This window comes from Melanerpes formicivorus, unplaced genomic scaffold, assembly GCF_026170545.1.
Source record: "Melanerpes formicivorus ecotype bairdi unplaced genomic scaffold, bMelFor1.0.p_v2 SCAF_81, whole genome shotgun sequence".
Taxonomy (NCBI): Eukaryota; Metazoa; Chordata; class Aves; order Piciformes; family Picidae; genus Melanerpes; species Melanerpes formicivorus.
Window position 1 is genome coordinate 378068 of NW_027142433.1, and position 21143 is coordinate 399210.

Consider the following 21143-nt stretch of genomic DNA (forward strand, 5'->3'; position numbering starts at 1 on the left):
GCGAAGTGCCACTGTTACCACCATGACAGGAATGTGCTGCTTCCAACAGGCACAAACTTTTCTAGTTGACCTAGATCCATGGAAAATGAGGTGGCAAGGTTACTGCCCCTGACCCTCTGTGTCTTGTGCCTGCCTGGGACTCATGCTTCAGTACCAGCAGGACTGGACCAGGCCTACTCCTGCTTTCCTCAACACCTTTGCCAGTGTGCTTTTGCAGCATCTTCCATGGAGGTTGGGGTGCAAACAGTTGGATTTGAGATGCAGGGCAGAGAAAGCTACTGTGGCCAAAGCCTTCAGTGCCAGAATGAGTTGATCAAGTTTAGGTCAACAAATGCTGGGGTTGTCCTGAGTACAGAGCTCAGGGGACCATCTCTGGCTATGAAAGACAGCAGCAAATCAACAGTCCTGGTCAGTAACTTTACAGTAATAGAATTTTACTGAGCAAGGGCTGGAGCACCTCTCCTGTGAGGACAGGCTGAGGGAGTTGGGCCTGTTCAGCCTGGAGAAGGGGAGGCTCTGGGGAGACCTTATAGTGGTGTTCCAGTGCCTGAAGGGGACTACAGGAAAGCTGGAGAGGGACTTTTTATAAGGGCCTCTGGTCACAGTGGCAATGGTTTTAAACTAGAGCAGGGTAAATTTAGATTAGACATGAGGAAGAACCTCTTTACTATGAGGGTGGTGAGACACTGGAATGGGCTGCCCAGAGAAGTTGTGGATTCCTCATCCCTGGAAGTTTTTAAGACCAGGCTGGATGAGCCTTTGAGCAACCTGGTTGAGTGGGAGAGTCTCTGCCCATGGCAGGGGCGCTGGAACTGGATGATCTTCCAACATACAAACCATTCCATGATTTTCATTCAAGGCTGAAGAGGCCATTACAGGGTCTGGTCTCAGGTGTTCTACAGAGCAGTCCTCCTTATGTTCCTTCAAGAAGCCATTGCCTTTAGATTGCAGCCTGTGCCATCCCAGCCTGGACGGGAGGCCAGGAGAACTGTAGTGAGTGGAGAGGATTGTTGTTTTTATGGACTGTCTGCGTGCTTTGGAGTTGGTTTTCATTTAGATGTTGTGGAGGAGACTTTACAGCAAAAACAATTCCTTCACCCAAGTGCATGGTCTGTTTTCTCCATTCCCTCTTTGTAGCAGATAGGTCTCTTCGTTAGCTGCTGTTTTCCACGATTGCATTTTTACAGGGAACAGCATGTTTTGGCTGGAGCTGCGTTCCTCCTGCAGGGCTGGTTCCTCCTCTGAGGCTTGCTGGTATGCCCCACGAGGGGAGACCGAAGGGTTCCCACGCCCAAGGGCAGAGGGCTGCAGGGGGGCAGAAGCATTTCCTTTCCCAAATCTGGGAACTGGGTAGACCAGAGGGGAAGAAGTCCACCCTGGGGAGTCCCCTTGGAGGAACTTCTGGGGGGAGCTGTGTGTGAGGAGGCAACACAGGTAGCACGGAGAGAGCTCCCAGGGCCCCGCCGTTTCACATGGCAGCGCTCCGCGTCCGCGCTTGGCTGCGGAGCTGCGGGCGTCCCTGCCTCATTCCACTAGAGCTCCACACTGGCAGCAGGGCCCATCTCTCGCCTCTCGAGTCCAGGTCTTGCTGCAGCTGCCAGCTGGACCTGCAAACTTCATTGCTCCCACAAGAGAAATCTAGTGTCACGAAGTGCAAAGGCTTGCCAGAGGTCGGGGAGTGAAGAGCAGCAGGTCTTGGAGCACAATCTGTTGCCTAATTCCCCTGACAACGTCTGATTCCACTTCAGGGAAAAGAGAGCGCGGCCCTCCAGCCCTGGCTGCCAGCCGCTGAGGAAGTAAACAAGGAGGCGGCCAGCGGGGACACAGCCACCCGCCGCCCCGCGGGAGGAGCCAGCGCCCGCAGGCGCGGAGCAGCGGCAGCGATGCGACAGCGATGCCGCAGGCGCTGAGGACGCAGGCGCTGCCTGCGGCGGCCAACGAGAACAGAGGGGCGGGGCCGGGCCCCGCCTTCGAGACCGCCACGGCGACCCGCGCTCCTCTCGCGAGACTGCCCGCCCGGCCCCGCGCCGCCCCTCGCGCGGCACACCGGAAGTCCCGCCTCTATCGGGCAGAAGCAGCAGCCGCGGCCTTCCTATTGGCTGCGCGTTGCGGGGCGCGGGGCCGCCGGCGGCGCTGATTGGCAGCTCTGCGCGCGGGCGTGGGTGCGCCGTGGGGTTGGCATGGCGGTGCCCGCCCGGCGGAGCCTGGTGTTCGTGACGGGCAACACCAAGAAGCTGGAGGAGGTAGGAGCTGGGGCAGTCGTAGCCTGGCCTGGCTCGTCTCGGCCGGGGCCTGATAGTCGAGTTTCCCTCCGTTCTCCCGCTGCAGGTCACTCAGATCCTCGGAGACTCCTCTCCCTACACTCTGGTAGCGAAAAAAATTGACCGTAAGTTGGCGGCGGGACCCTGGGGGAACACTGGGCGCGACCCACTCCGGTTGTCGTTTTCTCAGTGCCGGCCTTTGTGTCCGCAGTGCCCGAGTACCAGGGTGAGCCGGATGAGATCTCCGTGCAGAAGTGCCGCGAAGCCGCCCGGCAGGTCGCTTGCTTTCTCTTTTCCTCTTCGCGCCAGTCAGAGCAGTGGTGTGCGCGGGAGGACCGCAGCCCCGGCGGGTTGGAGGGCGGCTGGTGGCCTTGAGGATTCTGACCTGGCGCTGGGGAGTGTTAGGATACATCTATGACTGGCCTGGCCTCTCTGCAGACCTGTCACTGGGCTTTTTCTGGTGTGTGCTGTGTGAGAGTGAGCTCTCGTTGGTGACACCGTGTTCAGGCAGTCCCGGTGCTACTCCTTTGGCCTCTTCTCGAGCAGCAGGAGGACACGGCACCTCCTTCACACTAGCCCCAGTGGCAGAGAAACAGTTTTCTGTCTGCTGGAGCTTCAGGGAGATCACCTTTCAGGGCTGTCTCTGGGATGGGAGCCTTAGAAGAACTAAGTGAGGGCTGGGACTCAAGGAAAATACAGGACAGAGGCTTTCCCATTCCTTTTCCCTGGGAGGGCAGGGAGTGTTGAGCTCTGTCTGTTCATTTTTCTCCATGAGAGAGTTTTCTTACTGTTCTTTAGCTGGCCTGGGGGGAGCATGGTTAGGTTCTGTCTGTGGATTGCCTCTGAAGTAAAGAGCTGTAAGAGCTGGTGAACTTTTGTGGTATTTCTGTTATCATGGCAACATGAGACTGCGATAGAGCAAGACAACAGGGTCGGAGGCATTGCCTTCCTGTAGGTCTAATGTTTCCATTTCTTGGGCTTTCGCTGTAGGTTCAGGGACCTGTTATAGTAGAAGACACCTGCTTGTGCTTCAATGCCCTGGGGGGCCTTCCAGGGCCATACATGTAAGTAGGAAGGCACTTGTTTCACCTTTTGTGTCAGGAGTGCAGGCTGGCAGAGTGTGCTTCATGGGGCATTCTCCCTGTGCTGGGAGCGATAGGGTCCGGGAGTGATCGCTGGTCTGTTCCTTCAGCTTCGTCATGCACCCCAGGACCTGGACTTCACACAGAATCACAGAACATTAGGGACCTTGAAATATCATCTGGTCCAACCCCCCTGCCAGGGCAGGATCACCTAGAGTAGGTCACACAGGAATGCATCCAGGTGGGTTTTGAATGTCTCCAGAGAAGGAGACTCCACAACCTCTCTGGGCAGCCTGTTCCAGTGTTTTGCCACTTATCTGTGAAAAAGATTTAGCTCTTTAAGCCCTGAGGTAGGTACGGGACAAGAGAGAGAGATCTGAATTGCTACCTCTGGCTCCCAATCTCCGGTGCCTGCTCTTGCAGCTCGCTGGGAAACCTGGGCTCGCAGCGTGCTTGGTGTAGCTGAGGCGCTATGTGTTTAAGCAGGACTCTGGGGTGAGTGCTTTGTAGGTTCTGCTTTAGTCAAGTCAATAACAAGATTATTGTTACAGTGTAACTCCTCTAATAAAATATTTCCTTAGCTCCTGGAATTAACTTTTGATGTGATTAATACTTCCCAAGTCTGTCTGCTGAGGTAAGCAGAGACATGAAAGCTTTATGTGAAGAAGCTGGCACTAGAGCTGAGCGTAAGATGTGAACGAGTTGAGAAACGTGTTCCAGCACGTCAGTGCCCCCAGCTGGGTTATTTACACAGACCCCACTACTGCAGCAGATTAAATACCCTTCTGCTATTGTCACTGTGTGCTGTTCAGCTGAAGAGCTGAGGCTGTCATTGTTGGTAAACTGGTAAATAGTCCAGAATGAAGTACTTTGACAGCACATTTGAAAGGGACTTAAAGGGCTATGAAAATGTAGGCAATAAAAGCCTCAAGGATGCCTGTATTTCTGATAGAAAAAAATTAACCTTTCCTCTGTTCTTCCTCTTCAGAAAATGGTTCCTGGAAAAACTCCAACCAGAAGGTACTGCCTGCTGTTACTGCTCTGCACATAACTCTGCTCTTTGCAGGTGGAACCCAGGCTCTGCTGAGCGTGCTTGCATTGTTTTGTTTCTGTGTTGTTTTCCCTCAGTAGCTTCAGCATCATGCCTGGATTTCCAGGCTCCTTGCCTCTGCAGGCTGGTGGCAGGGCTTGTGGAAACATTTTCTCTGTCAGTGTGACCTGGAAGACCTGCTGCTCCCTCTGGCTTCTGTGCAAGCCCTTCACCAATACTTCCCTGCCCTGGTGTGCAGTGACTGCCTTTCATCCCAGGGTTCTGAGTGTGACTGCAGTGCTGCACCGGCATCATGAGCATTAGTTAAACTAGCTCAGAGTAGGCATTACTCCTTTGTGGTGGCACTTGCTTGTTTCCTTCCACTCCTAAATTAATAGCAGGGTGCTGCAGCTTCTGCTGTGTTAGGTCTGCAGCCCTGGCCTCAAGTCATGGGAGAGACTGGGCCAAAAGAATCCTTGGTCCCCAGCTCTGTCACCTCCTGCAGCAAGTTCTTCCTGTCCCTTCTGTACGAGTGCTGAGGGCTGCCCGCTCCGACTCTGGTATCACAGTATCAGTCAGGGTTGGAAGGGACCACAAGGATCATGTAGTTCTAACCCCCCTGCCATGGGCAGGGACACCCCACACTAGATCAGGCTGGCCAGAGCCATGGGTGGGTGCTCTGGGAGCTCTGGGTGGGTGCTGTGCTCCGGGGGGCGGCCGTAACGCCCAGGTCCTTCCGTGTCGCTCAGGCCTGTACAAGCTGCTGGCTGGCTTCGAAGACAAATCTGCCTACGCTCTCTGTACCTTTGCATTCAGCACTGGAAACCCGGAGGAGCCAGTGAAGCTGTTCAAAGGCCAGACTCACGTAGGTGGTGTGCTGGGGGGAGGGAACATACTGAGAGGAGGGCAGTAATGTTAATTTCAGAGTGGTGTTGGCTCTCTTGAGGACAATTTTAGTGCCCCCTGGGTCACTGAATGCCCTCAGAGCTTGGGAACAGACAGAGGAAGAGTACAGCTGGTGGGTGCTGAATGCTGCAGCCCTTTCCCCAGCTGTATGTACCAAACTCTGCACATTACCTCAGGCTTTTCATCCCCCTTGTCTTCCCATGTGACTGAGGGAAGTGCTGCAAACCAGAGCTTACTGAGCTTTTTTGCTTTCTTGTGGCAGGGGCTGATAGTGGAGCCCAGAGGCCCTCGAGATTTTGGCTGGGATCCCTGCTTTCAGCCAGATGGCTACAACCAGACGTAAGTGGTGCTGTACCTACAGCTCTTCACCACCTAAGGCAAGTTGGGGTTGAGGTTGTGTGTGGGGAGGAACTGGCTTATGAGAGGGTGGCAGGCAGAAAACAACCTCCTGGATCTGGATGGTGGTGGGTTATAGGGAACCTCTGGATCAGGATGGGAGCTGCTGGCTTTGCCAGTGGGTCCCTACAGACACCCCTGCTGCAGCTGAGCAGGGAGACAGTGAGCAGAGGGGAGCCCTTGGTGACTGGAGGGCATGTGCTGCAGTATGTTTGCTGCTGAAACTTGTGGTTTCTCTTCCCCTCCAGCTACGCTGAACTGCCCAAGGCAGTGAAGAACTCAATCTCTCACCGTTACAGAGCACTGAGTGAACTCTCTGCCTTCTTTCTTCAGAGCAACCCACCAGAGCCCTGCTCTGGCCCCAGCTAGCCTTCCTGGGCTGCGAACGTATTGTCCATATCACATACAGCCCTGGGAGAGCTCACATCTGCTGTGGGCTGCCATTAAAGCTGCTCCTTCTGAAGCAAGCCACTGATGCCTTTTTTGTGCCTGCAGCCCCTCTCTTCCCCTTCTTTGTGTTGCTTCATAAATGCTGTGCAGCCCAGTGGGCCTGGGTTACTTAGGCTGCACATTTGTGCCACAAGGAGGGGGCCTTCCAGGGGCTGCTGTGCTTGGTAGGGCTCTGGCCTGGACCTGTGCAGGCATTCCCTGCATCAGTTTTCTCCTGGGGAATCACAGAATCATTTAGGTTTGAAAAGACCTTTAAGATCATAAAGTCCAACCATTAACCTCGCACTTCCAAGTCACCACTAAACTCAGTGCTACATCTGCATGGGTTTTAAATTCCTCCAAGGATGGTGACCACCACTTTCCTGGGCAGCCTGTTCCATGGCTTGACAAGCCTTTGGGTGAAATTTTTATTAATATGGAATCTAAACTTCCTCTGATGCAACTCAAAGCAGTTTCTTGTCCTGTTGCTTGTTACTTGGGAGAAGAGGCCAGCACCCATCTCACCAGCACCCCTCCTTTCAGGCAGTTGCAGAGCAAGAAGGTCTCCCCCCAGCTTCTTCCCCAGGCTAAACAACCCCAGTTTCCTCGGGCACTCCTCGCAGGACTTGTTCTGCAGACCTTTCCCCAGCTGTGCTCCAGGGGCCTGAAATTGAGCTCACTATTCCAAGTGTGGTCTCACCTGCGTTGAGTACAGGGGGCAATGGCCTCCCTGCTCTTGCTGTCCACACCATTCCTGCTCTTTACCTCGGCCACCTGGGCACAGTGCTGGCTCACGTTCAGCCGGCTGTTGACAAGTATTCCCAGGTCTTTCTCTGCCGGGCAGCTTTCCAATTACTTCCCCAAGCCAGTAGCGTAGCGTGGGGCTCTTGTGAGCGCAGCGCTTGACCCTGCTGAACCTCATTGGCCTCGGCTCATCGGTGCGGCCCAGAAACAGCAGAGCTCTGAGTCCAACAGAGTCCCGAGTCCCGAGCTGCCGGTACGCCCGCGGTGGCGGTGTCCCAGCGGACTGGTTCGCTCTCTTGAGGGCCAGGCAGGGGCTGCCGCTGGTGAGTGGTGCCGGGGGCGCGTAAGGCGGACAGCCAATGGAAAGCGGCCGGGGGCAGAGGCAGCCAGTCGGCTGTGGGGCCGCGACATCCAGTAGGTGCGCTGCGCATACATGTGACGTCATCTGGCAGCGCCGTTCCACGTGCGGCGGCAGCGGCCGTGGGGCCGAGGTGAACGCACCATGGAGCTGCTACCCCCGCAGCCCCGGCGAGTTCGGATCGGCCCGGTACTGGGATCGGTTTTTCCGGCAGCGCGGGCAGCGCTCCTTCGAGTGGTACGGAGCTTTTCCGGAGCTCTGCCCCGTCCTGCACAAGTACGTCAGGCCCTGCGACAAGGTGAGCCCCGGGCCAGCCTCCTGGGGGGCCAGCTCTGTGCTGCCGTGTCCCGGCTTAAAGCGCCATCGTGTGCTGACACAGACCATGCGAAAACCCCAGTGAGAGAGACCCGCGCGTTGCCCTGAGACGAGGAGCTCTGGAAGCTAAAACATCCAGATCATCCCCGAAAGAGATGGTGGGAGTTGGAAGGGACCTCTGGGGACCATCTTGTCCAATGCCCCTACTAAAGCAGGTTCATCTGGAACAGGTTGCCTGGGGCTGCATCCAGACAGCTTTGGAATTTCTGCAGAGGAGACTCCACAACCTCTCTAGACTGCTTCTTCCAGTGCTCTAGTACCCTCCTTATGTGCATTGTTTATGTGCCTGTGTGATTTTTCTGCGTGGAAAGTTAATCTTAGGGTCCTGCAAGGTGGGTTTGCTGGTGCCATGGGTGTGGTTTTCACAGAGGGTTCATGGCCGTGGCCAACACTTGCTTGTAAAATGCTTTGTTGCACATTTTGAGGGTGTTCTCACCATCACATGGCTGTTGTGCTGTTCCCCAGGTTCTGGTGGTGGGCTGTGGGAACTCGGAGCTGAGTGAGCAGATGTACGACATGGGGATGTGTGAGGGTATTGTGAACATCGACATCAGCGACGCAGTGATCTGTCAGATGCGAGAGCGGAGCGGGAGCAAGAGGCCCAAGATGAGCTACCTGGTGATGGATGTGTTCCAGATGGACTTCCCTGATGCAGAGTTCCAGGTGGTGCTGGACAAAGGCACACTGGATGCCATCCTCGCGGATGAAGAGGAGGCTACTCTAGCCAAGGTGGACAAGATGTTTGCTGAGATCAGCCGGGTCCTGCAGGTAGGAGGGCGCTACCTCTGTGTCTCCTTGGCTCAAGGCCACGTGCTGAAGAAAGCGGTGGAATACTTCTCCCAGGAAGGCTGGGTCGTGCGTGTGCATCAGGTAGCCAGCAGCGGAGACAAGCAGCAGTTTGTCCTGCCCATCTTTGTCTATGTCATGACAAAGTTCAGGAAAATCCCAGGCTCGGCACCACGGATCCTGGAGATCTGCCCAGAGGAGCAGCAGAAGCCGATGCGGGTGGAGAGCACGGAGCAGCTGGTGGCAGCAGTGAGGGACAGGCAGCATTATGCCCTGCTCTGCAGCCAGCTGAGCGGAACGCCCTGTGGGGAGCAGGTTGCCCTGGACCTGTGTGACAGAGAGAGCGGCAGGCCTCGCTACACGCTGCACGTTGTTGACAGTCCCTCAGTGAAACCTTCCCGTGACAATCACTTTGCCGTCTTCATCAGTGAGTAGAGCCTCTGCTGGCTGCAGTAGGATAGTGCCCTGCTCAGGAGCTGCAAAATGGCCACGGGTCCTGGCCCTGCTGACACAGGGCTGGAGATGGGAGTATCCTGCCTGGGTTGATGTTTTAGTTGTGGCTTTTTAGTGGGATGTGCTTGCCTGGTGGTGCAAGAGGAGGTGGTGGAGTCACCATCACTGGAGGTGTTTAGGAAGAGACTGGATGGGGTGCTTGGTGCCATGGTTTAGTTGATTAGGTGGTGTTGGGTGATAGGTTCGACTCGATGATCTCAAAGGTCTTTTCCAACCTGGTTAATTCTCTTCTATTCTAAGAGCTTGCTGGCTGAGCAGGTGCCCCTCTGGCAGCAGAGGTATGCTAGTTGCCCTGCCTCCAAGGTGGTGGCTTCCTGCCTTGATGCTGGCCACAGCCACCACAGTACGTCCTTGCAAAAAGAGCCCAGCAGGTGCAGCTGGAAAGGCTTTGCTGGCCTACGCAGGTGTCCTGACTTTCCAGGGTCAGGCTGCTTGGGGCTGCACTTTGGTTTTGTGCTTGCACCTCGTGGAGACACATTTGCCTCTGCCAGCAGCACTTAGCACAGTCTGGAGACAGGCTGTGAGGCTGTTGGCTATCTTATGAGATGTGGCTTGTCCAGGCTCCCCAGAATGGGGAATGTCTTGGCTGTCATGATGGCTGCAAAGCACAGCTAAGGCACACAGTGGTACCTGCTTGTGATGTCTGCCATTTCTTGCAGCTCCTCTCTTGGAAGCTGGGGTGGCACTGGGACTGGCACTGGCCCAGGCTGATGACAGCTCCTTCTGCAGTCCCACAGGGCAGAGAAACCGAGTGGCTCTTTGGGATGGAGGAAGGGCGGAAGCAGCTGGCCAGTAGCGCAGGCTTCAGGCGCTTGGTGACCGTGGCCCTGCACAGGGAACAGCACTACGAGGGCATGGCTGGCATCCAGGCAGAGCTGTCAGCGAAGGTGATGGAGCTGGCCCCGCCAGGCCTCCCTGCCCGGCAGCAGGTGAGCCCCACACGCTGCTCAGCTTCCTGAGGCTGGGGCCAGGCTGGCTGCCAACAGTGAATCCCTCTTCTCCAAGAGAGATCTGGCTGTGGTGTGTGAGCTGGCTCCCTCGGTGGGGAGGACACTGGTGTCAGCTGTAGCTCCTCAGTTTTCCCTCCAGCTGGCTGCCTGGGCTTGGAGGCAGGATTTGGGGTGTCTGTACGGCAGGATTCAGTGTGAGGTTACTGCCTTGGAAAACTCAACATCCCAGGAAAACCAGGCGTTCTGAAACCCTGGGAGATCCAGCTCCTTCTTAGTCCTGCCTTTAACTTCTCCTTTTGCTTTTGTCTCCACCTTCCCACTCCAACTCCCCAAACCTGAACTCTTGCAGTGTTTGCTTGCTGTCCCCAGCACATATCATGGAAGGGAATCTGGTGTCCCATGTGCTGCAGCTGCTTACAGCACATCTGTCTGCTCCTGCTTTGTGTCCACTTGTCCCAGCTCTTTAGCTGTGACAGGGACAGCAGGAGTGCCAGGGTCTGTTCCTGTAGCCTTTCCTTCCTCACACGGGCCCCTGTCCTCTCTGCAGGTGCCCTTCCTGTCCGTGGGAGGGGACATTGGGGTGCGGGCGGTGCGGCACCGTGGCAGCAGCCCCCTGAGCGGGGACTACGTGGTGGAGGACGTGAGGGGGGATGGCAGCTGCCACTTCCGGCGCCTCATCTTCCTCCGCAGCAGGAACGTGGTGCAGTCAGAGGCTCGACTGCTGCCCTCCCTGCCTCTCCAAGGTACGTGGGACAAGGGGGAAGGAGCAGGGGCCAAGGATGACATTTTGGGGTGGAAGAGAGTGAGACCAATACACAAAGAAGATAAAGGTCCTCTTGAGACCTGCCAGCCTTGTCCCGGAGGAGCTAAAGAGCTGTTTTTACACTCTGCTGCTTGCTTTATGAGTGGGACAGAAGCTGAGAGTGTCTAGTCCCCAGAAAGCACACTCCCCTGTCTCCCACCTTGCCCCTTAACAGCCAGTGTCTCCTGTTGTGTAGGCCAGAAGAAGCGGAGGAAGGACAAGAAGAAGCCCAGCCCTGCTGAGCCACCTGCGGCCGTCGACAAGAGCTACCTGTGCTGTGAGCACCACAAGGCCATGGTTGCTGGGCTCTGCCTGCTGGGGGGCCCCGACCCCCTCCCAGGTGAAGAGGCCAGTGGTGGGAGGCTGTGCTGAGGGCAGGCACCCCAGCACCTGGGGCAGGGTTTTCCTGGCCAAGTGGCCCCATGCAGCATTCTGCAATAGCTTGGGGCTGGCAGGTGGGACAGGCTGTGGGAGCAGGGCTGTCTTGGTGGCTCACTGGGTGCTCTCCCTTGGCAGGAACCCCTCTGGTGGTGCTGGTGGTGGGGCTCGGCGGGGGCAGCCTGCCTCTCTTCATCCACGACTACTTCTCGCAGGCCCACGTGGCCGTGGTGGAGATTGACCCTTCCATGCTGGAGGTGGCTACAGCCTGGTTTGGCTTCTCCCCGGGTGACCGGCTGCAGGTGCATGTCTCGGATGGCCTGGACTACGTGGCCAAGCTGGCAGCTGAAGGTACCACCTTTAGGGCATCCTGGGTGCCCTGCTGAGCCCAGTGGGTGACATGCTGGGCACCAGAGTCCTGGGCTGTTTTCACTCTCTGCTTCCCATCCCTGCCCATGTCCTGCCATGTGTGGTAAGCTCCAGCCTCCCCAGGCCTGTCTTTGCAAGCATGTGCAGGGGAGCTGAGGTTTTGCCTCTCACAATGCTGAGGGCTGCAGCTGTCAGTGTTCCATGGAAAGAGAAACCCTAGGAGAGAGAAGCAGCTGTAACACAGCAGAGGGGGCATCTTGACCCCACCCCATTCATTGCTTCCCCACGGGGAGTGGCTCATCTGTCCCATGGGTTAGCAAATCTCTGTGCTTCCTCCTGCAGCCCCAGCCCAGTATGATGCCATCATGTTTGATGTGGACAGCAAAGACCTCACAGTGGGGATGAGCTGCCCACCCCCAGCCTTTGTGGAAAAGCCCTTCCTGCAGAAAGTTAAAACCATTCTCAAGCCAGAAGGTAGGAGGGGGGATCTGTCCATGCCCCTGCAGGCAGGCTGTCTGGTCCTGTGTGGGGTTTGAGTTATGAGGCAGTGCCACCATTCCTAAACCTGGTCAACAGGAGCTGTGGCCAGGACTGCTGCGCGGCATCTGCCGCTCCTGGCAGCCCCGGGTGGGCATTGTGGCCTCAGGGAGCAGGGTGGGGCCGGTGGCCTGTGGCACTGCTGGCTCGGGCAGGCTGAGACATCCCAGGGTGCCCAGAAAGGTTGTGGGAAGGCAGAGGGTGTAGGCGGTATCTGGGAACAGATCGTGTGGCCACCCACGACTCGGGTGGTGGCAAGGACGTGGAGCTGGGCCAAGGGCACTGGGGTTGCTGGTACTCCTCGTGCTGCCGCAGGAGAGTTTGCAGCAGGGTGGCACAGATTCTGCTGCCTTCCCGCAGGGAAGCAGGGAGCAGAACAATGTGTGCAGGCTGATTGAACTCCCGTCTGTCTTGCCCTGCTGCAGGAGTGTTTCTGCTCAACCTGGTGTGCCGTGATGCCCAGCTGAAAGAGTCTGTCCTGGGCACCCTCAGGGAGGTCTTCCCCCTGCTCTACGCGCGCCGCATTGCAGGAGAGGTCAACGAGATCCTGTTCTGCCAGCCCAGCCCTGAGGCTCGTCGGGACGCTGCGGAGCTGGGGGCTCGTGCCCAGGCACTTGAGGGGGCCCTGCGGCAGCCTGGGTGCCCCTGGGACAGCTCCTACGTGCTGGCAGACATGCTGCAAGCCATCCAGATCCTCTGAGAGGGGCCCTAATACTGCTTGATGAGTGCTGTCCCTGTGTGGGTGCTGTGCCCCGCAGTAGACGGGTGCCCATGGCTGAGACTGCTGTCCTGGAGGGGCTCGCAGTGTCCTGGGTCTGTCTTCAGGACGTGACTGGTGTGAAGAGCTGCTCCCTACCCTCCCAGGCAGGGCTCTGGGGGTGTGGGAGGCTGTGCAGCCTAAGGGGTAACATAGAGTGGTGAGGGGAAGATGATGTGGGACTAACAGCACTTGGGTTTGGGTCTGTCCTTATTGCCTTTCCGTTGTGGGAAAAGCATCCCTCCAGCTGTCCCCTTCCTCTCAGCTCCTTTCCTCTGGTGCTGCCTCTCCCTGCATCTCCAGCATTCCTGGTCGCAGGTCTCTGCAGAGCTCCACCCCTGCCCCAGCCTGGTTATGGATGCATGTGGGCTGAGAGCTGTGAAAATAAAAGTGGTCAGGGCTACTCTGATCCCCCCAGTGCTTTGCTAGGTGTATGTCTGGAGCGCCCAGTATCCCTGGAAAAAAGAACAGTCGCCTCCCCTCCTTGGGATGGGCAGCTGCCTCTTGTACTCTGCCAGCCCCTCCCCATTTGCCTTCCTGAACTGGGCTTCTCCATGTGCTTTCCCCTCTTCATCTCTGCAGTTGTGGCCCCTGTGAGCTGGGACCTGTAGTCCCCTGGTGCCCCAAGTCTTTTTCCCCTGTCCCCCTAGGCCAGCAGCAACCCAGCCCTGGGTCCACAAATCATCACCACAAAAAAGCAGCAGGAAAATGCCTGTTAGGGTGTTCCCACAGCTCCCCATTCCTGCCCAGCCAGGTTTTCTGTCTCATGAGGGTTTCAAAGCTTGGTTTCTCCCTGCGAGGTTTAGCTGAAGAGTTGACCCGTGTGTCCTGGCCTGTTACAGAGTAGCCCAACCACTTTGTTCCCATGTTCATCAGAAGTCATTCTGGGAGGCCTTGTCTTTCTCCCTTGCAACAGCTGGTACCAGAACGAGTCAGACATTGCACCAGAGCTTGCAGCCATCAAGGTGACAACCCGCTCAAGGACCATGACACTTTGTCATTGATCCTGCACCTTCACTTCTTGCTGCCTTCTGCTGCCAGCACCCTGAGCAAGGACATCTTTCTGGTAGCTGCTGCTCAGAGCAAACCTTCCCCAGCCACTTTTCCACAATGGAAGGTGGTAACACCACACTCAAAAGCAGCTCCCTGAGGGACCTGACCTAGATGTTGCCCTGGAGGCAACAGCAACCACTGGAGTTGTCTTGCCAGCTTTGCAGCTTGTGTACCCTGTCCCATCAGGGTGTCAGTGAGCTGCTGGCCATCCTGTCCTTCCTCAGCAGGACCCAGGTCTCCCTGACCTGCAGAAAACAGCCTTGTTCAGAAATTCAAGCGAGATTATGTTAGCCAGAAGGTCTGCAGTTCCCCATGAAAAGGGTATCCCAAGGGCTCTTAGCCCTGAGCTGGTGGGGAACTGCTCTGTTCAGATTCCTTCACTGCCTTACTCCCTTTCCCACAGAGGCACAAATCAGTGCCCTCCTTTCTCCCTGAGCTGATCCTCTTCTACACAGAGGGAGAGAAGCCTTTTAAAAATGTGTTTCCGATGGTTCCCAGGCACAGGAGGGGAGAGCTGGCTCGCTCCCTGCCTCAGATAAAGGATGGCAGTGTGGGCACATGCCCTCTGTATCGCGCTCAGCACCCCGTGCTCGGGGCAGCACGTGGTTGCTGGTCAGCTGGAGAGACAAGGCTCCAGCTGGGTGGAAGTCTGCCTGCCCCCTTCAGCACTTTCTAAAGCTCCTTTGTGATGAGCATGCTTTTGAAAGGTGGCTAGTATCCATTCACGTTACTGATGGCAAAGTTCTCAACTGGAGCAGCAGTGCTGCATTTAGTCTATTTTTACCGTAGTTTTCAGTTCTCAGTTCCAGTGGCACAGGTTCGTATGTGTGCCCTTTATTTCTTCCCCAGGAGCTCATACAAAGGCTGTGTTCATCCCTGCCTTGTCCAGTCTTGCCTTTCTGTTGTGCTTCCTGATCGCTGCTCACGCCAGATCCTGGTGGGCAGACAAAAGCCATCTATGAGCCATAATGTAAGGATGAAATCTGCCTCGCTGCAGCTGTCCTTGCAGCTACTGGCAGCCTGAGTTGGGTCTGGGAAGAGGTTTCAGCTAACAAATTGGCAAATTCAGGAGTGCTGCGAACACCTGAAAGCCTCTGCAGGTAAAATGCTCTCAGGCTGAAATAACTGCTGTAAATATTTATCTTCTGGCAGCCAAAACGTGCAGCTCATGTTTGGCAGCTGTGTATCTGTTGAGTGCTTTGGCAATATACTCCCGTTTACATCCTTTACTTCTCACTTCCTGCCTTTGCAGGCTAGGCATGCTGTAAGTGGCAGGGTAGAAACAAGCACTGCTGTCACTTAGCAACCTCTGCTGCTTCCAGATGCTGATTTTTTTTTTCCCTTTCTGTATTTCCCAGCACAAAAAGAGATTTCTGTGTATCTCATTGCATGGTTTGGGTGTGAGGCTATAGCCAGCTGGGGATGCTTTGGTCGGGTCCAGCCTGAATCCCTTCCAGAGCATTCTACCTGTGTCCTGCTACTGGTGCAGTGAGTCACAGGTGGATCAGCCCTGAGTTTCGTGATCTCAGGTGGAGGGATGCAGCTGGTCATGCCTAGCCATGGAGACTCTTTGACCCAAGGTGACTGTGGCCAAGCACCTGGCAGGATGGTGCTGCTGTGGGGGACCCTGTATGCACCCTGCATTGTATAACCCCTTTGGGTGTCACAGGTCTCTGCTTAGCAGGGCTGGAAATGGCTGGGCTCACAGAAAGAGGATGGAGTGGGACAGGGGACATGCTGTCACCAGCTAAAGGTACATCCAGCAGCTGGGGGAGATTTTGTAGTAATAAAAGCCACAGAAACTGAGTGCTGGGGCTGAGAATTTCCCTGGGAAGAGCTCTATCAGGTTGAACCTGGCCATACTGGCTGGGGTTTCTGCTGCCACCTGGGCATGGCAGGGTCATAGCACAGCAAGGGCTGCAACAAACACATCTTGGAGGGTGGAAGTGTCTGGGGATTGTTTTGTGCACAAAAATTTCTCTCAAGGAAGCATGTGCTTTGCCTGGCTTTGTGACCAAGGAAGCAGGAGTGCTGCCAGGCTGCAGTGAAGGGAGTATGGCTCTTTCCTGGGTGCTCAGGGCCACAAGGAAACATCTCTGCGGACTGCAGTGCAGCATGGTGTTTTTTTTCTACCCTGCAACTGGATGCACTGAATAAAAGGATGCAGCTAGAGGTCACAGGGCAGGAAAGAGGCCACCGTGCTGGACAAGACAGGGAGCTGAACGTCACTGTCATGCAATCTGTGAGTCAGCAGTGCCACAGGCTTCAGAGAAGAGGCAGAAAGTGCCTCCTCTTTACAGGGGAATATGCTGCAGCCGCTACTAATCACAGCTCTGCAGCCATTCTGGCTTGCTTTCACTGGCTTTAATTTTGTCTCTTGCAGCTCCAAGATCTAAGTTCTCCTCTTAGCAGTTACACAGGCATAATGCTGACCAGCATCTTCATGCCAGCGCTGTGGAGCCAGGTGCTGCTGAGAGCCTAGGAGCTCCCCTGTGTACAGGACTCCTTTCCCACACCTCCTCCTGCTTTGTGCTGCTCAGCTGCCTGAAAAGTTCTGCAGAGTTCCGGGCTTGTATCTGAAGCAAGAAGGAGGTGAGAGAAGTGCCTGGAGGGAAGAAGATCATGCATGAAGGAGCCTGCCTCTGTAAAACGTGTCCAGCAGGGAGGACACAGCTCCCCTGAGGCCCTGCCTGCTCTCCTGGCAGGGTAGTATGCCTGGTATTTCACTGCAGCCATCTGCACATTTCCTCTCTGGCAGCTTACATAGAACCCGTTTTTCATGAAGGGAATAGCACTGGTGTGTGTTTGTAAAGCAGCCTGGGGACCTGATCCAACCGGCCTCAGTTTGAGCATCACACTGCCTGGTTAGGAAGAAATGTCTGTGGATGAGTTTGTGGGATCAGATGTTACAGCTGCACCCTGAACCAGACTGGTTTTGCCATATATTTTTCTGGAAGTCAGAGAAGGACAAACTTGCTGTCTGTAGGCTTCATCTGCAATGCACTGGAGGCTTTGGCAGGGCTGAGGGCCCCAGGCAGGCTGTGCTGGAGCTGGTGACATCTGGAAGTGAGCAGAGCTGTGCTGATGGAGACAGTGATGCCAGTGTGCCACCCTGGGTAGCAGGGCACCCTTCCTGCTGTGCTGGGGAGATATGGTTGGCAAAGGTCTTCTCTCCTTGCTGAGTCTGTCATGTGGCTAAAGTAAATGATAAATACCATGAGACACAACTGAGTGCAAGGTAAAAATAGAGCATGTTTAGCTGGCTAACCAGTGAGCAATGGAGCTCTGTGCTCCTGAGGATCATTCCTCATGCTCCCCAGGAAAATAGTTTCTTGCATGACTATGACACTTGTCTAGATCTTTCTTTTCAGGGTTATTCATTGCAAGAAGCTTTGCAGTGGTCTCTGTTAGTACTACCCCACTTTCCTTTAATTTGGCCACTCTGAATCGTTACAAATTCAGAAAGCCAGGCTGGGCTCTGCATGGGGTTTTGGAACAAGCTGGAGAAGTCAGAAAAGGCAGAGACCTGAAGATATGCTTGGATGCCTTTCCTCTCTTCACTGCTCTCTTGAAACTGTTGGAAAAGCAAGCATCCTTGTGATACCACCAGCAAGCCTAATGAAAATGTTCATGCTTTACCAGGAGGTGGGAAATCCTTACTTGGCTGCTTATGGCTTTCTTCTGTGAGGGAGAGTGGATTTTTGCAAGTGATGGAGTCAGAGGGCGAGTGTGGTCACTTCATGGCTCTAACTCAGCTTCAATAGACCAAAAAGCATGGTTTGGAAACTTCCCAGACTCGTGGGAATATCAAACTTTTCCTAGTCATAGATGTTTCCTTACTGTATTATTGGTTTTTGTTTGTTTGTTTAATTATGGAAGCCAACAAAGCTGCAATTTAAAGGCCTCATGAAAAGTTCCCTACGTTATCAATCTGAAGGTGTGCACAGTGTTGCTCCTGAGGCACTGTGCCTTCTTAAATCCTCCTTTGTAGGCGTGTGATCCTATTGCCAGGCTGCTCTTCTACCAATCTGAATTTCTCCAGTGGGGCAGCACAAAGTGCTCCAACACTCGGGGTGGATTTGGCCAGCACATGGAGCTGCTCTTCCTGACTTCCAGCCTCTATATAAAACCCTGGACTGGAAGAAGGCCAGGCAGCTACTCTAGTGCCTCCTGGCATAGCCTATTCACTCAGGAGTGGAGAAAAAACCAATCATGCTGGTAATTGGCATAATTATGTCAATAGCCCCCAGGCTCCATCTAGATAGGAATGATTGTAAGGCTTTCCCCAGAGGGGGTGGTGCTGTGGAGGTGATCTAGCTGCAGAGCTACTGCTAGAGAAACCATCTCTGTGTTGTACCAATTTAAAAACAGTTTAGCCACTCTGGCAAGCTGCTCTCTTGTTTCCTGGGTTAGAAGTCAGTCTGCTGTAGAGAGTAATTTTTTAGAATTGAGAGCTCTAGCCAAGAAGTTTTGATAATCCTCCAGGTCGTTAGTATCTGTCAGCCTGCGGGATGTTTGCAGTTCCCTTTTGTTTTGCTGCTCATGCTGAGTCAGGCTGGTGTCTGGTTTAATACAGAGGATAACTTTTATCACTGCAGTACTCCAAAGCCTCTCTTTGGGATAATTTTTCCTGTTGTGATTGCTGCCAGTAATCACAGCTAAGTCTCATCTGTTGTGGTGCCTGTGCCTTTAGCTCAGCCTCAGTGTGCATTTTTAATTGAACCCCCTTCAGTACTATGGCTCGGACCTTGTTACTGCTTCCCAGCCTGTTCCTCAGCCCCTCACATGCTACCAGCCTTGCTGGACCCAGCTTCTCTGGCCTGCCCTGAGATGGTTTTGGTGGATTGCCTGTCTGACCATGGCAGCACTCCTGCCCGTGGGTGAGTATTGGTGCTGCTTGCCAGGGTCCCTCATGTGCTGTAGGGATGGCTTCTATCACAGTATCACTTAGGCTGGAAAGGACCTCGAGGATCATCGAGTCCAACCTATCAACACAGACCTCATGACTAGTGAATCTGATCCTGTTCCCATCATGAGGCCCAGCTCTTCCACGTGTGATAAACAGAGATATGGGAGGTAATTTTGCTTTAGCTAATTAGGGTATAGGCGAGCGGGAAGGATGTGAAGCTCCACCCCCGGAGTGGAAGCGGAGGGCATTTTGCGATCGGGTAAGGGACAACTGCATAGCAGCACTCAGGTCAGAAGTTTGAACCTGAGGCTTCAGCCACTGACCACCGGAGAGACTCCCATCTACCATGCAGCGACGGGAACTGAGGCTGCAGTGGTGGAATTCACGTCGAAGGGCAGGAGTGCTTCGTTCTTGGATCCAATCAGGATGTTGTGCGGGAAGGGCTTCTGTCACAAGGGCAGCTTCTAAAAGCCCCCAGTAGGGAAAGGAAAAGTGTACATGCGTCGGGGGGTGCCCAGGCAGGTGCGGTCCTGCACTGGAGCTCACAGGATGCATTGCAGCCCTGCTGGCCAGAGGGACAGGGCGGGTGGCTGGGCTTGGCGCTCTCGGACGAGATGGGCAGCACAGGGGAAGTGTGGGCAGGTGTGTGGATGCGATGAAGGCGCGGCTCTCGCCGCCGAAGCGGCACGGGGGCCGGCGTGTCCACGCGCGGGGACGACGAGCCCGTTCCGCTGCTCAGGCACCGCGCCTGGGGGCTCCCCGAAAGCTTCAAGTCTGGGTCGGTGACTGGGCGGAGGCTCTGCCGGTGCCGGGCCGCCCAAACCACGGCCTCCCGGAGCTCCCGACCCGCTCGCACCGGCATTTGCAGCGCTACCCGCACCCGCCGGGACCGCAGCGAGGAGGGGCGGGGCCTTACCGCCGAGTCCCCACCCCCGGCTGGGGGTGGAGCGCATGCGCAGCGCGCGGCCCCTACCTGTCAACGGCGGAGAGGCGGGGAGGGGACGACGCGGCGGGATGGAGGGGCTCATCCCGCTCGTCAACCGGCTGCAGGATGCGTTCGCGGCGCTGGGCCAGAGCTGCCTGCTGGACCTGCCGCAGATTGCGGTGGTGGGCGGGCAGAGCGCCGGCAAGAGCTCGGTGCTAGAGAACTGCGTCTCCAGGTGAGGCGGCGGGCGCGACACCCTTCGCAGCCCCACCGGCGACGTTCACCGTTCCGGCGGCTGCTCCCCGCTTCTAACGCTCTCCGCGCGCCCCCTTTCGCGCCGCATCCCCGTAGCGGTGACGGGAGGCCGGTGGCTAGTGGGATGTACAAGGGGGAAACGGGGAGGGGGGACGGGTTTCCGACTCCGTGCTGCCCGGGGATGCTTAGTGCGCTCCCCGGTGCCGCGGGGGCGGCGGGGCGGGCCCTGGCCCGGCGGCGTCCTTGATCTGCGTGCTGCAGAGAAGCCGCCGCAACTCCGGTGTGAGCGCGGCCGTGTGCCCGGTGCGGGTGTCTTAACTGGTGTTTGGGCAAGGAATACGTTTGGAGCCTCAAATTCTCGCTGCAGTGCGCTTTGTGGATTCGGTCGGTTAACGGTTCTCAGACCTTCGCTGCACGCAGTTCTAATGTGCATATAGAGGTGCTAGCATCTTCCCTAAAAATAAGGAAGGAGAGGAAGCCGGGCGACTGGGATGGTCCTTTGGGTGGACAGACTGTGTCCCTGAAGATCTCCTGAGGTTAAACATGAACTTCACTTGCTGCTTCGTGAAGTTCCTGCGGCGTTTGCTGCAGCCGGCGTGCAGGCTGCTGGAGGGAGCGGGGGAGATTCCAGAGCGTAGCTGCAATCGCGAGACAGCACACAGGATCCGAAGGGCTGTCCTGTATCAGCAGCTGGGGAGCTTTCATACGCAGAGGCCTTCGTTAAAGGTGACATTAAGTGCTGTGTCTCACCACGAGCTGGCCCGTGTGTCAGACTGCAATAGCTCTGGATGTGCAGTATAAAAATCCCACACGGTTCTTTATCTCCAGGACTTACTGTGTTAAATGTCAGTGCTTCCTCATCTTTCTACTTGAAGACTGTAGCTAATTACTGATGTTGACAGAACTGCCAGTCTCTGAAGCTTAAAAAGCACAAGGGAGAACCTCAGAAATCACGTTTGGTCATCAGATTATTACAGTTTTCTTTAAACCACCCTTTAAAAAGTATTTTTGCAACCTTTTGACTCTTTGATCTGTGTGTCTACAAAACTGTGAAAGCTGAGGAGGAAAAGCATCTCTGTGAGGATATTTTGGTCCCCGTGGCAAGCTTTGTCGGGTGCAACACCCACCTGTGGTCAGGGCTGAATGTGATGGGCTGTGGGCTGATGTCTTTGTCTGGATCCAGCTGCTCTGATAGAAGAGCTTACTGCTTCCGGATGCTTGTGCTTGCTCCCCTGATAGAGGCATCTGCTCCATCTGATCCGCAGGTGGAGCTGCTCCCTCCCGTGCAGCCCTCTCCCACCTCAGCCACCTGGAGCAAAACGAGAAAA

General features: G+C 55.6%; 3 protein-coding genes across 8 annotated transcripts in view; all 3 read left to right on the forward strand.

The window, feature by feature from the left end:
- Window positions 1-1965: 1965 nt before the first annotated feature.
- On the forward strand, window positions 1966-6138 carry ITPA (inosine triphosphatase). 2 transcript variants are annotated; one of them, XM_068164515.1, is made up of 8 exons: window positions 1966-2243; window positions 2329-2386; window positions 2473-2537; window positions 3252-3325; window positions 4332-4363; window positions 5123-5238; window positions 5542-5656; window positions 5924-6010. In XM_068164515.1, exons 1-7 carry the CDS (start codon window positions 2181-2183, stop codon window positions 5620-5622), a joined length of 489 nt encoding a protein of 162 aa, XP_068020616.1. In that variant the 5' UTR covers window positions 1966-2180; the 3' UTR covers window positions 5623-5656; window positions 5924-6010. The 2 variants fall into 2 exon arrangements, with proteins under 2 accessions (XP_068020616.1, XP_068020615.1); XM_068164514.1 differs by having other exon boundaries at window positions 2135-2243; window positions 5542-5618; window positions 5924-6138.
- Window positions 6139-7316: 1178 nt separating this feature from the next.
- On the forward strand, window positions 7317-13082 carry METTL13 (methyltransferase 13, eEF1A N-terminus and K55). Of its 2 annotated transcripts, XM_068164530.1 has the most exons (9): window positions 7474-7504; window positions 7586-7913; window positions 8047-8794; window positions 9610-9809; window positions 10378-10573; window positions 10829-10972; window positions 11149-11361; window positions 11722-11853; window positions 12342-13082. In XM_068164530.1, exons 3-9 carry the CDS (start codon window positions 8089-8091, stop codon window positions 12614-12616), a joined length of 1866 nt encoding a protein of 621 aa, XP_068020631.1. In that variant the 5' UTR covers window positions 7474-7504; window positions 7586-7913; window positions 8047-8088; the 3' UTR covers window positions 12617-13082. The 2 variants fall into 2 exon arrangements, with proteins under 2 accessions (XP_068020633.1, XP_068020631.1); XM_068164532.1 differs by lacking the exon at window positions 7586-7913 and having other exon boundaries at window positions 7317-7504.
- Window positions 13083-19609: 6527 nt separating this feature from the next.
- Window positions 19610-21143, forward strand: part of DNM3 (dynamin 3) — a 177655-nt gene continuing 176121 nt past the window's right edge. For all 4 annotated transcript variants that reach the window (XR_010990628.1, XR_010990629.1, XM_068164571.1 and 1 more), the window contains exon 1: window positions 19610-19795. Coding sequence is in view for 2 of the 4 variants with exons in the window: in XM_068164571.1 (XP_068020672.1) it covers window positions 19650-19795 (146 nt within the window). In the remaining 2 variants the exon portion in view is untranslated. The remainder of the gene's footprint in view (window positions 19796-21143) is intronic.